The following is a 16,068-nucleotide window of genomic DNA, read 5'->3' on the forward strand; positions in this document are numbered from 1 at the left end:
CGATACCTGGACCCTATAGAGGGGGTCAGTGTCACTACTGGTAGCATGAGGAGATACCTGGACCCTATAGAGGGGTCAGTGTCACTACTGGTAGCATGAGGACATACCTGGACCCTATAGAGGGGGTCAGTGTCACTACTGGTAGCATGAGGCCATACCTGGACCCTATAGAGGGGGTCAGTGTCACTACTGGTAGCATGAGGCCATACCTGGACCCTATAGAGGGGGGTCAGTGTCACTACTGGTAGCATGAGGCGATACCTGGACCCTATAGAGGGGGTCAGTGTCACTACTGGTAGCATGAGGAGATACCTGGACCCTATAGAGGGGGTCAGTGTCACTACTGGTAGCATGAGGCCATACCTGGACCCTATAGAGGGGTCAGTGTCACTACTGGTAGCATGAGGCATTACCTGGACCCTATAGATGCTGCACAGGCAGTCCAACTCCTCCAGGATGGCACATCAATACGTGCCATTGCCAGAAGGTTTGCTGTGTCTCCCAGCACAGTCTCAAGAGCAGGGGACAGGCAGTTACTCTAGGAGAGTTGGACAGGGCCGTAGAAGGTCTTCAAACCATTGGCTGGACCGGTATCTGCTCCTTTGTGCAAGGAGGAACAGGATGAGCTCTGCCAGAGCCCTACAAAATGACCTTCTGACCAATCAGAAACAGACTTCATGAGGGTGGCCTGAGGGCCCAACATCCTCTAGTGCGTCCTGTGCTCACTGCCCGGCACTGCGGAGCTCGATTGGCATTTGTCATTGAACACCAGAATTGGCAGGTCCACCACTGGCACCCTGTGCTTTTCACAGATGAGAGCAGGGTCACCCTGAGCACATGTGACAGACATGAAAGGGTCTGGAGAAGCCGTGGAGAATGTTATACTCGAATAACATCGTTCAGCATGACCGGTTTGGTGGTGGGTCAGTGATGGTCTGGGGAGACGTATCCATGGAGGGGCGCACAGATCTCTACAGGCTAGACAATGGCACCCTGACTGCCAATAGGTATCGGGATGAAATCCTTGGACCCGTTGTCAAACCCTACACTGGTGCAGTGGGTGCTGGGTTCCTCCTGGTGCATGACAATGCCCGGTCTTATGTGGCGAGAGTAGACAGCCAGTTCCTGGAGGATAAATGAATTGATACCATTGAATGACCCCCCCATGCTCGCCTGACCTAAACCCAATAGTACACCTCTGGGACATTATGTTTGGGTCCATCCAATGCCACCAGGTTACACCTCAGTCTGTTCAGGAGCCCAGTGTCACCCTGGTCCAGATCTGGGAGGAAATACCCCAGGACACCATCCATCGTCTCATTAGGAGAATGTCCCGACGTTGTCAGGCATGCATACGAGCACTTGGGTGTCATACAAACTACTGAGGACCATTCTGTGTTCCTGCAATGAAATTTCACCAAAATGGACTAGTCTGCTGCATAATTTTTCACTTTAATTTTCGGGGTGTCTTTGAATTCAGCCCTCTGTAGGGTGATAATTTTCATTTCCATCAAACGATGTGGCATCCTTTCCTTCCTAACACATTACCCAGTCCATACCAGTATAGATCCTAACACATTACCCAGTCCATATCAGTATGGATCCTAACACATTACCCAGTCCATACCAGTATGGATATAACACATTGCCCAGTCCATACCAGTATAGATCCTAACACATTACCCAGTCCATACCAGTATAGATTCTAACACATTGCCCAGTCCATACCAGTATAGATCCTAACACATTACCCAGTCCATACCAGTATAGATCCTAACACATTACCCAGTCCACACCAGTATAGCTATTAACACATTACCCAGTCCATACCAGTATAGATCCTAAAACATTACCCAGTCCATACCAGTATAGATCCTAACACATTACCCAGTCCATACCAGTATAGATCCTAACACATTACCCAGTCCATATCAGTATAGATCCTATCACGTTACCCAGTCCATACCAGTATAGATCCTAACACATCACCCAGTCCATACCAGTATAGATCCTAACACATTACCCAGTCCATACCAGTATAGATCCTAACATATTACCCAGTCCATACCAGTATAGATCCTAACACATTACCCAGTCCATATCAGTATAGATCCTATCACGTTACCCAGTCCATACCAGTATAGATCCTAACACATCACCCAGTCCATACCAGTATAGATCCTAACACATTACCCAGTCCATATCAGTATAGATCCTATCACGTTACCCAGTCCATACCAGTATAGTTCCTAACACATCACCCAGTCCATACCAGTATAGATCCTAACATATTACCGAGTCCATACCAGTATAGATCCTAACACATTACCCAGTCCATACCAGTATAGATATGCTGCATGAGATTTTTCCCCATTGAGATTTGATGTGTTCTCAATGTGTTCCCTTCATTTTTTTGAGGAGGGTATTTGATGGGTGAGTGGCAGCCAAAGGAGGGATTGTCAGAGAGGGTTACTAGACACTGGACGGTTGGTAAGGTGGATGAGTCTGATGGCAGGCAGCATTCATTATGGATTAAAGGGGGGGTATTCTATGTAAAGGTAACCCAATGAGGAGAGAGTTGCTGTAGTTGAGGTGAGAGATAACCAGGGAGTGTATTAGGAGTGTTGTGGTGTCATTGGTTAGGAAGGGGCATGTTCTGAGGAGCTTTGTGGTGTCATTGGTTAGGAAGGGGCATGTTCTGAGGAGCTTTGTGGTGCCATTGGTTAGGAAGGGGTGTATTCTGGAGATGTTGCGGAGGTTGAGGCGACATGATTTGGACAGGGATGTGGGGCTGAAAGGAGAGTTCAGGGTCCAGGGTTACCCCTAGAAACCTGGCATGTGGGGATAGACTGATAGTTGTGCCATTGATCTTGACAGAAAAATCAGGTGAAGGGCACGTGGGGGAGGAAATATTATGAGCTTGGTTTTGGATAGATTTAGTTTGGGGAAGTGGTGTGACATCCAGTCAGATATGTCTCTTAGTAAATCAGTAATATGTGAGGAAAGTGATGGGGTTAACTGAGCGGTAGAGAGATAGATTTGGGTGTCAAATGGTATTGGACGCCATGGGCCAAGCCAAGCCATCAGCTGACCCAGGGAGGAGAAAAAAATCCATCTTCTTTATTTTCACTGGTTAAAACAAGACATTAGCACACACAGACAGCAAGATTGACGTGTTTCACCTTTTACTGGTGCTTAATCATAACCTCAGTAGGACGTGAAACGCGTCAACCTTGCAGTGTGTGCTGGTGTCTTGTTTTTAATCCATGGAAATAAAGATGGGCTTTTAGCTATGACTTGATGGGGTGTGGTCATCCATTCTTACTATTTGCATTAGGCACAACTAATTCCATGGCTACGGGGTCCATACCCATCTGCAACTATAAAACAAACAAAGGGCGCACCAGCCTAGTGCATTATCCTCAGATATATTCTGTTATTAAAATATAATGAGAGGTCCATACTCATCTGGTTAAGACTTTTGAAAGAGTGCGTGGGATCACTAAAAACCAATATAGTACATTATTACTGAAAGAAAACTGTTTGTGGTGGGAAGGTAGGTGGGTGACACATCCTCCATGTTTCCCTCCTCACTGGGCACCAAGCAAGGGTCACATGAGAGGCCTACCCCAGGGTCACATGAGAGGCTTACCCCATCTTCTGGGCTACGCTAGGCACTTTGTACAGGGTCACTGCCCAACACATGGAGTACCTTTTCTTGAGCCACATCCACGACCCAGTAGAAGACAAACATGAATGAACTCTAGTAAACTCTCTTGATGTATTAAGCATCACCACGGTTACTTGTGCATTTAGGAGGGACATGCAGAGTCAATACCCTCTCCACATGCCCAATGTATCACCGCTACCTCACTCCCAGTATCAGTATAGGGTCCCGCCATGCAGTCTTCACCTTCCCTACCTATGTACAGGAGAGGGGCCTGGTGGTGCAGATCTGCTCCTGTTGCAATGGGAGTTGGATTGTGGCCCATGGAGTGCCGACAACATCTCCCTTGCTGCAACCTCACCTGTCACATGTACTTGCCTAACAACAGACTGCTAGAGAAACCTTTGTTACCCTTGGTAACCACTGTATCAATACACTGGATGAACTCTTGCATTGTTGTCTTCATACCCCAGCTTGCTTTATCTGACCCACGATGTAGACCATGTGTGCCGGCTACTTGCATTTCACGCCTTTTAATAATTTCAGACCAGGCAAAGCAAAGTTTCAAAGCTTTACTGAATAAATTAACATAATGACAATGACAGTCCAAAAATGTCCTCCTAACATTCTTGAATGAGTTCATAGTGGGTTTAACTTAGATTTTGGCAATTCCGAAACAGCATAGCAGCGTTCCAACCCCCACATTACTAGGCTACATCCTATTCCCTTTATCTTTTATTTTCTTTTTCCTCCCCCTCCCCTCATGGGCGCAGCCCCCCTGTTAATTGTAAAGGACACAGGACTTGTCCATGGGACTAGACCATGGGATGTCTCCAAGCAATAACCTGAGGGATGGTTAACAACATGGGTAACATCCCCAAACAATAACCTGAGGGATGGGTAACATGGGTAACATCCCCAAACAATAACCTGAGGGATGGGTAACATGGGTAACATCCCCAAACAATAACCTGAGGGATGGGTAACAACCCCAAACAATAACCTGAGGGATGGGTAACATGGGTAACATCCCCAAACAATAATCTGAGGGATGGGTAACAGTCTCAAACAATAACCTGAGGGATGGGTAACATGGGTAACATCCCCAAACAATAATCTGAGGGATGGGTAACATGGGTAACATCCCCAAACAATAACCTGAGGGATGGGTAACAACATGGGTAACATCCCCAAACAATAATCTGAGGGATGGGTAACAACATAGCAAGCAGAACTCACCAACAGGCCCACAAAAAAGTACCTTGCATCCATAGCTCATGTCAGCTGAGGCCTGGTAGAACCTGGAGAACATGTACACGGATGTGTACAATACACGCAACCAGTGGGCCGGACCCAGCAAAACTCATCAAGAAGAAAACCCTGGAAAAACCCAATTAACTCTTTGCTTCCTCTACCTGCCTACATCATAGCAATATTAATAGGAAAAAATAATGGCTTTTGTTCAATTTTATTTTATTTTTTAAATTTACAATACCAGAGAATCTTCTTCAATCCAAGGATCTGGCACTGGATTATTGAATGGGAGAATGGGGCTTTGGACCTAGTGTGTGGGGCTTAGATTAGAGTTGAAGCTGAAGCCAGTGTCCTCTGTATGGACAGCATCCAGGTTTCCCTCCAGGTGCTACCAAGGTACTGGCTGTCTGACACTAAAGATGACCTCTTCCCTTTTTAAAAGTCGTCAACATTTCATTTAGAAACTTTGTTTGATTATAATAGCAATGTATCCATAAACGGCTACAAAATCAAGTTCTGTAAATGCTACCATTCTATGTAACTGAGCCCAAGGCATTCTCCGTGGACCTTTTGAAGTCTCCTAAAGGAAGCATCAAGTGAAAAGTTCATTATGTGGGAATTCTCCTGTGACGTCTATTCTCTTCTTTTCAGGGTGACTCTGGTGGACCCCTTGTGTGCAAGAGGAACGGAGCCTGGACCCTGGCCGGTATCGTGTCCTGGGGCAGCTCTTCCTGCAACACATTTTACCCGGCCGTCTACACCCGCGTCAACGCTTTCAGAGCCCTGATAGACCAGACTGTTGCCACTAACTAAAGACAATTCAATCAATTTTTAATACTCAATAAAGTATCTTTGAACCCTTTATTTTGTTGTAGATTCATCAATTAAATATATTGTTGGAAAAAAAAAAGGAATTTTGACCTATCTGCACATTTCTTATCTTGGAGTACAGTACAGAACTGGACACATAGACCATGGGTTATATGCAGGCTCATTTGGACATTTGCTAGGGCCACCCAAAATGCACACTTATATAACACCACCCACTTTATGAGACTCCAGTTTTTATTTAAGCAAAAATGAGTCACCGAAGGGGCTATGTCCTATACCATACTCCAAAACTAAACACAGGTAAGTCAAAATCATTATCTTAATTGTACAGGACACAGGACTTGTCCATTGGACTAGACCATGGGATGTCCCCAAGCAATGACCTGAGGGATGGGTAACACCAAGGGTAACATCCCCAAACAATACCCTGAGGAATGGGTAACAACATAGGAATCAGAACTCACCAACAGGCCCACAAAAAAGCACCTTGCATCCATAGCATACATCAGCTGAGGCCCAAGAAGCCACCTGGTAGAACCTGGAGAACATGTGAACAGGGGGCAGAGTGGTGGCCTTTAAATTCTGGAATACAGGTGCTTAATGCCGGAAAGAGACACCAACAGACCAAGTAGAATGAGCTCTGATAGGGAAAAGAGGAACGCTTTCCTTGAGGGCGTAGGCCCTGGAAAGGGATTGTCTTTTCAACCTGAAAAGCAGGATGTCCCCTATGGGAGTCTACAGGCAAGACAAAGAGACTCACTCTTGTTGATAGAAGTCATGGCTGCCAAGTAGACCCTAACATCACTGACAACATCCATTTTTGAGTAGAACAGAGTGAAGGACAATATCCTCATTGAGGTGACAGAAAGAGACCACCTTGAGTAGAAAAGAAGGTCTTGGTCCCTTAAGACCACCTTGTCCCTTTGTAACACAAAAAAAGGCCCAGCGACTAACTCAGGAACATGCCTAACAGATGTAATGGCCATCAGCAAGGCGAACTTACATGTGAGGTCCTACAAGGGAATATCTCTAATCAACTTATAAGTGGAGTGCAGCGTGGTATGGCGGCAATAATTCACATAGTCAGGTGCAATGGAAAACTTGTATTGAAATAACACAGCAACATTTCACCCAACTGGGTACAATCACTGTTTCCAGTAATGTGAAGAGAGCGGGTATAAGTCAAATTGAAAGCATCTGTATAGAGAACAGAGTTAGGCCTGGCCGCCTTGTGCCCAAGCGAGAAGATGTCCAAGCAGTAGCGACCCTATGCTTTCCCTCATTAGGAACCTTTCCCTTACCGCTGGTGCTGTATCTAACAGGTTGGGTTCTAGTCCCTACTCTACCAATTCGCAAAATGTGTGCCAAACCCGGGAGCCAGGGCCTTAAATAGGCTCTCTCCGACCCAAGATGGCTGCTAGAGTCACATGGGGTGGCAGCATCTAATAGGATAGCTTCCCAAGTGACCAAAGAAATCTTAGAGGAACCTTGTTCCTCTTGGCTCCCTCTCCAACAACACTGCTGCTGCGGAACAGCGCCACCTGCAGTGGAAAAAGTAGACAGCACCTTCCTACAGACTCAAAGGGTGGGGGGGTCTCTAAAGGACAGGTTGAGATCCAAAGGTGATGCAGGATTGGACTGAGGGATTTATATGAGCAACTCCTTGAAGAAAATTCTGGATTAAGGATTGCAAAGCAAGAGGTTTCTAGAGAAGAAAGGGTAAAGCAGAAATCTGTCCCTTAAGGGTACTCAGGGCTAAGTGCTTGTCAAGACTAGACTGAAAGAAGGCCAGACTGTGAATAATAGAGTGTTCTTGGGGATTCAACATCCTTTTATTGCACCCGGCAAAGTAGGTTCTCTGTGTGTGATGATAGATCTTATGGGATTCGTTTTTTTGGGCTGAGAAATGTTCTCGCTAGAATTTTTGGGGAAAGTAGAGTCATAGAAACCTTCACTTTTCAGGACCTTAGATTCAACAGACATGTCATTAAAGCTATTGACTTAGAATACCCACATCTAAATGAGGGGTAAACCAATATTTTACCTGCGTCAACAGGGAGTCTATATAATAATCTGTGATGTTCACCAGGCCGATGCCTCCTGAATTTCTATGCTTGATTAGGTGCGCATGGGAGCATCTTGCCCTTTTGCGTTGCCAAACGAATCTTCTGAGTAATGTCGAGAGGGAACGTAAAAGTCTAGGTTTGATTGGAATGACCCTCATTTAGATGTCCTATGGGTTGATGTTTAAAAATATCTAGCGGAGACTTCTGACCTAACTCTACTCCTTCTGGCCGATGCATGGAAACCATTAATGCTGGGGTCCTTTCCTCGTCCCATACAAGCCACTCTTTTAGTCTGGAGGAAGCTACTCTTGCGATCCCTTTACTCTCAGCAAAAACATCAAATACGCATCTCCTTAAAAGCCTTGGAATATCCTATTCCATATTTAAAACTTTGTAAATGGATTTATAGAGGCTTGTTGTTAGTAAATGTAAAGTGCAAAACATGTACAGAATTTTTGGTAGAATTATGGGTGACTACCCTGCCTGCCCATGTGAGCTCAAATCTGGATAGTCGGTGGAACTCTTTGCCAATGTCCTCTTTAAGAGGTTTGTAATTGGTTTCTGCTAAGGCAGAAGTAGATGATGTAATAAGTATACCTAGGTATGCTATGCTATGGTCAGCCCGTGCATAGGGTAGTTGTTTCGTTAAGTGTCATTGAATAGATTGGTGGACACCTAGGTCTAGTATCGTGAACTTTGTGAAATTCACTTTGTAATAGGAAATCTTGCTAAAACTGCTTAGAATTCAGTGAGTTGCAGGTAGTGATATCAGGGGTTTGGTGAGTAGAAGGATTACATCATCTGCAAACAAATTGATGAAATGGGAGGTGGTGCGTGCGCGAAACTCTGAGATTAAGGGCTGTGAATGGATTGCTTCCACCAGGGGTTCAATTATTAGATTGAATATTGATGGAGAAAGAGGGCATTTGATATTTTAAATGATTTAGACAAAAGGCCAGACAAATAAACCTGGGCTGAGGGTTGGGAGTATAAAGCGAGGATAGTGGAGAAGATAGGGCCCTGGAAACCATATTTCTCTAACACTAGCTGAATATAGCGCCAATGAACTGTCAAACACCTTCTCTGTATCTATAGATAGAAGCAGAGAAGGCTTCTGAGTTTTCCCTACAAGGTGCAGAATATTGATGTTGCGCCTGGTTGCATCTGTAGTCTGTGTCTATTTTTGGTACAAAGAAAACAAACAAAAGGCACCTCTTAGTGCGGGAAACAAAAGACTTTTATTGCCAAAGGATAAAAATGCACTTACCAGCATTAAAATAACTGGGCTCATCATAGGATGTGGCAAGGAATCCAGTGACAGGTTGTCCCAGGGGTGGTCCAATGTGCATCTTGATGGTGGAGATCCCAACCGACCAGGTAAAGCCCATCTGGTCCAGTTTAAATAAGGTGGGGATAATATCAATTAAATGATGTGCAAGCAATTTGGCATAAATTTTCACATCTGTGTTAAGTAGAGATATGGGGAGAAAGCTTGCAGGTGATGTAGGTTCCTTGCCAGGTTTTGGAAGAGTGACCACATATGCTTTCAGCATTTCTTCCGGAAACGGACCGACCAGACACTGCTTTTTGGAATATTGCTAAGGATATTCTTGAATAGTTTGTAATATTTATTTGTGAACCCGTCTGGCCCTGGAGATTTACCAGCGGGAAGGGAGGTAATGACTTCAATCATTTCGGGGGTAGTAAATGGGGAGTTGAGCATTTCTAATTGGTCATCATTTAAGGTATGGAGCTGTAGCTTAGTTAGGAAATCATGTATATCCTTCTCAGAAGGTCGGGGAGTAGAGGCATCATCCTTTAGATTATATAAAGAACTGTAATAGTCTGCAAACGTGTCAGAGATAGCTTTAGGATTTAAGAGCTTATTTTTTGTGCAGTGATGTATGAGATATTGGATTTGAGATTTAGCACTTTACAATCAGTGGCAACCAGTGCTCATCAGTAGGGATGATCGAACGGTTCGGGTCGACCATCGGTTCGACCCGAACATTGACTGTTCGAAATTCGGCCAAATTCCGAACTTTTTGCGGAAAAAGTTCGGAATTCGGCAACCAGAACCGACCAAAATGCAATGGGATAGGAACTGGGCTTTAAAAGCCCGTGATTGGACCAGAACCATCAGTAAAAGCCAATTGAGGGGGCAGGAGGATGCTAGGAATGTGATTGGAGTGACTAGGGGGCCCAGAGGCCAATCAGTAGTGAATACGCCCCCCAGTATATAACATAGCCCCGCCAAATCTCTAGCACTGTAATACAGGGGCTGTGAAAGAGAGTGGAAGCAGTTCTGTTACTCCTGCTTCAAAAGTGTCATTTAGCAATTATTAGTGTGAGGAAAGGGATATCTAGTGTAGTTAGGGTACTATATACCACTATAGTTAGATTTAATAATCTAGTTTCTGTAGGGAAAGTGTTAAGTGTCAGGGGGACTGTAGGGTAAACTGACTCTGACTGCTATGGCAGGGTGACCAAACCCTTCCATGTCAGGGTAACCGCCAGAGAAAAAAGATTGTTTGTATTAGAATTGCAGTAGAGCAGGGATATGGCTCCGCTCCTGTTATACCTGGCCGTTTTTGTTGCAGGCGTTTTATTGGGCTTTTTTGTGGATGTCTTTGGAGGCAGGCATGACATCTGAACTTCTGTGTAGGGGTATATATACACACACACATATATGTAACTATACACATACACAGATATAGGTGTGAAAGTAGCAGAACCCTATGCCTGCGCTAATGAAATAATTTGCAGGCATAGGGCTCCGCTCCAGACACTAAATCCAAAGAAATCTCATTTTTTTTTTTCAATAATTTTTTTCAATAATTGTCTCTCTATCAAAAACGACAATTTTTAAGAGCTTTTTTTTGTGTGATTAATAGTCCCTGGGGCATGACCCAGAACCCTAGGCACTTTTTAGGGGCATTTATTGGGTTTTAGGGCTTCAAAATTGTGTTTTTTGTTTACCGAAGTTCGGGACCCATTGATTTCAATGGGGTTCTGGAATCCGGACCCAAACTTTCAGGAAGTTCAGTTGTTCTGGTCGAACCAAACTTTTCAAAAGTTCTATCATTCCTACTCATCAGTGCTGCCAATCAGTGTCACCTATCAATGCCCCACCTATTAGTGCCCATTAGGGCTGCCTACCAGTGCAGCCTATCAGTGCAGCCTTATCTAGACATGTGCATGACGAAAACATTTGTTTTGTTTTGTTTAGATTAGTTAATCTAGTTACATTATTTGGTTTTGTTAAATTCGGTTAATTCGCTCAATTCGTATTCGGGACTCATATTCGGAATTTGTTTTATGTTTTTTTCAGATTTTCCTCGAATCCACTGATTTTTCTGATTCGAAACGTTCAAATCAATAAATTCTGACTCGGTCGAATCGCAAACTTTCGTTTTTTTGGGGTTTTTTTTCGATTCAAATGTGGCAAAGTGAACAAACAAAAGAAAAGTTTTCATCAAATTATTACAATGACTCTTTAACCATTTCCCGCCCGCCATATAGCAGAATGACGGCCGCAAAGTGGTTAAGTTATCCTGACTGGGTGTCAAATAACGTCCAGCAGGATAAGCCGCTCGCAGGCACCCGTGAGGGGACACAGAGCGGCGATCAGTGGTGCGGTATGTCACTCTGACACACCGCATCTCTGATCCCGGTAAAGAGCCTATGACTTAGGCTATTTATCATGTGATCAGCTGTGACCAATCACAGCTGGTCACAAATAGGAAGTGCCGTTTATCAGCTTCCCTTCTTTTGGACTGACAAGGCGCGAGTAGAGAAGAGCCAATCGGGGGCACTCCTGACAGGGAGACTGCGCTAATAATCAGTGCATTGATTATCTGTGCAGACCCATCAGGGATGCCCACTAGAGCCCACCAGGGATGCCAACCCATGCCACTAGCAATGCCAACCCATGGCCACCAGGGATGCCAATCAGTGTTAATTAAAGATGCCAATCAGTGCCTATTAGGGATTCCAATCAGTGCCCATTAGTAATGCCTGTCAGTGCCTCATCAGTGCTGCCCATTAGTGTCATCTATCAGTGCCCATCACTGCTGCCCATCACTTCCCATCATTGCCACCCATCAGTGCCACCCATCAGCGCCCATCAGTGCCACCTATCAGTGCCCATCAGTGCCACCTATAAGTGCCCATCAATGCCACCTATCAGTGCCTATCAATGCCACCAACAGTGCCCATCAGTGCCACCTATCAGTGCCCATCAGTGCTGCATATCAGTGCCACCTATCAGTGCCCATCAGTGTTACATATTAGTGCCTCATCAACAGTGTCCATCAGTGCCACCTCATCACTGACTATCAGTGCCGCCTCATCAGGTTAGTATTAGGGGGGCTGATGCACAGAAGTTTTTTTTTTCCTCCATGCCAAAGAGAAGCCTTCAAACATCCCACCCTGTGCTGTTATTCTCTCAAGCCCTGCAGAAATGACTAACGTCCTTTTAATGTCCTCTTCCATGGGGCTTATATACCAACCCCCCATGTGGGAACCTGCCCCAGAAGCAACATCATTTCTGGGGCAGTTTCTCAGCTGACACGTGGTCTCTAATCCCTTAGCTCAGCTCTGGATAGGTGCCAAGAAACCAACATGCTATTACCCCTTTCTCTGGCTTTGGGGCTCATGTGCCACTTTGCGATGTGCTCTAAGCTGGAGTGCATACTGACGGCACCATCTTGCCCCACCACTGGACCCAGGAGAAACGATGCTGTTTCCACCACTGGTGTTACTGTATGCGACACTGCCTAGATTCCAGCCACCAGACCAACAGGCACCAGGGCCCCCAAAGACACACATCCCCACAACAGGATGCCATAGATAACGGCGGCACCCAGCACAAAAATCCGGTTTCCCATATTACAAAACAAAAGTGACCACATAGGAAAACACAGAAAAGTGGGGAAACAGCATCCTAATACTTTATATTTAAAGTGTTACGTCAAAACATTTTTTTTTCAGTTTTGGATAGAGTAGGGAATGGTTAAATCCTCACCAATCTAATTTTTTCTACAAATGTTGTGCTAGAGAGAGTTTCTTTCCACTTCCTGTCCTTGACACTCAACAGTAAACAAGAGGAAATCTCTATAAAGTCTATAAAGGGAACAGAACTTCTACCTTAGAGAATTATCGCAGGAACAGGTGTCACCATTGGAGGATTTCCCATCACTGCTCACTATGGTGACACACCGAAAATTGTACATTTCCCAATAATAATGGTCACTAAGATGACTGGAGTGGGGACACAGACAGCAACAAGAACCTTACTCCACCAATATAATCATTTATTTGTTATTTAGAGTGACACTATAGGTCAGTGATGGCGAACCTTGGCACTCCAGCTGTTTTGGAACTACATTTCCCATGATGCTCAACTAAACTGCAGAGTGCATGAGCATCATGGGAAATGTAGTTCCAAAACATCTGGGGTGCCAAGGTTTGCCATCACTGCTATAGGTAATCTGGCCAACAAAAAAGACATAAGTCCCTCTAGTTCAACCAATAAAAGGGAAAAGAAAATACACACATAGTGTACATGTATAATCCTGTATACACAATCCTATACCCACAGTTGATCCAGAGGGAGGCAAAAAACCCCAGCAAAGCAGGGGAAAAAAATTCCTTCCTGATCCCCCGAGAGGCAATCAGATATTCCCTGGATCAACTTTACCTACAAATATTAGTACCCAGATGCATTATGTGTATCTAGTAAAGAATCCAGGTATGAGTCTATTCCACATTTTCACATTGTAACGGAACCGCGACCCACACTGCTCTTGTGGGCTTATGTCAGTGTACCGCTTCCTTCAGTCTTGAATATAGATATCAGATATCAATGCTGCCCCCCATACAAAGCTAGCTGACAACTTAGCTAGTATAAGTTCTGGAACTTTATTGAACAGACTCACACACAATATATACCACACAAGAGGACAGCCCTCTCCTGATCAGATTACCCCACCAGGTCAGGTGCCTGATTACATTATGCTATGTAACGAATCAACTGGCACCCCGACTGGGTACCTCCATTGACGGATGCTCCTAGTGCTTCCTGAGGGCTCCAAGCACTCCACCAGACACCATAACCACCTCAGACCCCACAAACCGCCGCAGCTTGGTTGGGGTCTCGCTGTCTCCTACCCTCTCTGGACCTACGACAAAGCTCCAGGTTCCAGTGGGTGAACCTCTCTTTCCCCAGAGAGTACAGCAGGAACAGGAACAGGAACAAGCTCTTACAAGAGCTTAGTGCTAATTCAAGGGAGTATGAAGAGCATAGCAATCCCTTGTAGCAGATTCCTCAATAAGAGACAGGACTCTAGATTAAGGGTGAAGTACAACTCAAGGTTTAATGGTACAGCTGCTCTTTTATACAGTTTTCCCCCACAAGGTTACCGCCCAGGTGGACCTTGTGGGGAACAGGACATGAAATTCACAATCCAATAAAAACAGAGTTTTACACTCAGTCACTCCCATATAGTGTACACAATCCCTCCCCTCTGCCTGATTACATTATCATGTGCATATGAAATTGTATACAGAAATATAATTAACCTGAACTAATTATCTAGCTGTCTGGACAGAATACACATCCCACCTCATTACACAAACAATAGGGAGAGCCTGTCTGACATTGAAGTATAATACACATTAGCATAAGTGTAAATACAGACCCCATTTGAAGCAATCCAAACCATTAAGTATCTGTCTTTCACTCCCAGTGACAGTGAGAACCTCCCCTGCCCCAAAGCACCCTCCCCCCCATGTCGAGGGCAAGGGGCCTGGAATGGTTCAGGAGGGGGGGCGCTTGCTCATCCCCTCCCTTTCCTGACCTTCCCGGCTGTATGTTTGGATAAGGGTCTGGTATGGATTCTGGGGGGGGGGGACCCCACGCCCTTTTTGTAATACGCTATTTTTAAATAACATTTCTCTATTGCTGAGCAATGCCGGCATTCTTTTCTTTACATTCATCTGTCGGTGGGGAAGCCCGCTGACAGGTGATGACTCAAGGTTGTTAAGGACGCGGGTGGCTTGCTTCCCAACCCACTGCTTAACAACCAGCTATTTCCTCACACAGAATTTGAATAGGTTGATTGTTTTTCGACCAATCTGATTTCTAACCATTCTGAAAAGTTGGAATTCCTTAGAAAATTAATAAATGAAACAAATTTTAACATTTTTTATTAATTTAGGGAAAACAAAACGAAACTGAATGAATTCCGAAACCAAACTAAACAAATTCCATAAAGAAACGAAATTAGTAACATAACGAATTTATCCTTAACTAAACTCATTTTTCCATTCTGCACAAGTCTACTTCCTCCTTCCACCCATCTGTTCATTTTCCATAAGCTTTATCAGCTCACATCTCCTTTTCTTTGTCTCTGCAGGTCCCCAGAAAAACAACTAAAGCAATAGATATCTTTCTACCTGGATCTAGCATCTAGTTTTTGGATGATATATGTGTGTGTGTATATATAAAAAAAATGCCCAATAAACGCCTGCAACAACACACCTGGGCGTTTTTGTTGCAGGCGTTTATTGGGCATTTTTTGGGCGTCTTGGGAGGCAGGCATGACATCTGAACTTCTGTATAGGGGTATATATACACACACACATATATGTATATATACACATGCACACATATTGGTGTGATAGGAGCGGAACCCCATCCCTGAAAATAATTTCATTAGCACAGGCATAGGGTTCCGCTCCTATCACACCGTCCACAAAAAAGCCCAATAAATGCCTGAAACAAAAACGCCCAGGTGTGAAAGTAGCGGAGCCCCATCCCTGCTCTACTAATAATTCTAAGAAAAAAATGTTTTTTTTCTCTGGCGGTCACCCTGACATGGAAGGGTTTGGTCACCCTGGCATAGCAGTCAGAGTCAGTTCACCCTACACTACATTATGGTCACCCTGACACTTAACACTTTCCCTACAGAAACTAGATTATTGAATCTAACTATAGTGGTATATAGTACCCTAACTACACTAGATATCCCTTTCCTCACACTAATAATTGCTAAATGACACTTTTGCAGCAGGAGTAACAGAACTGCTTCCACTCTCTTCCACATCCCTGTATTACAGTGCTAGAGATTTTGCAGGGCTATGTTACATACTGGGGAGCGTATTCACTACTGATTGGCCTCTGGACCCCCTAGTCACTCCAATCACATTCCTAGCATCCTCCTGCCCCCTCAATTGGCTTTTACTGAT

At 44.6% G+C, this 16,068-nt stretch overlaps 1 protein-coding gene across 1 annotated transcript in view; it reads left to right on the forward strand.

Moving 5' to 3' along the window:
- The window catches only part of LOC309551104 (uncharacterized protein), a gene marked incomplete at both ends in the record, with an annotated part of 215,915 nt that extends 210,181 nt beyond the window's left edge, over positions 1-5,734 (forward strand). The window contains one exon of the mRNA XM_082251550.1: positions 5,573-5,734. Within this exon, the coding sequence (XP_082107676.1) occupies positions 5,573-5,734 (162 nt within the window). The remainder of the gene's footprint in view (positions 1-5,572) is intronic.
- Positions 5,735-16,068: the final 10,334 nt, after the last annotated feature.

The sequence above is a fragment of the Pelophylax lessonae genome (assembly GCF_965119305.1).
Source record: "Pelophylax lessonae genome assembly, chromosome: 1".
Lineage (NCBI taxonomy): Eukaryota > Metazoa > Chordata > Amphibia > Anura > Ranidae > Pelophylax > Pelophylax lessonae.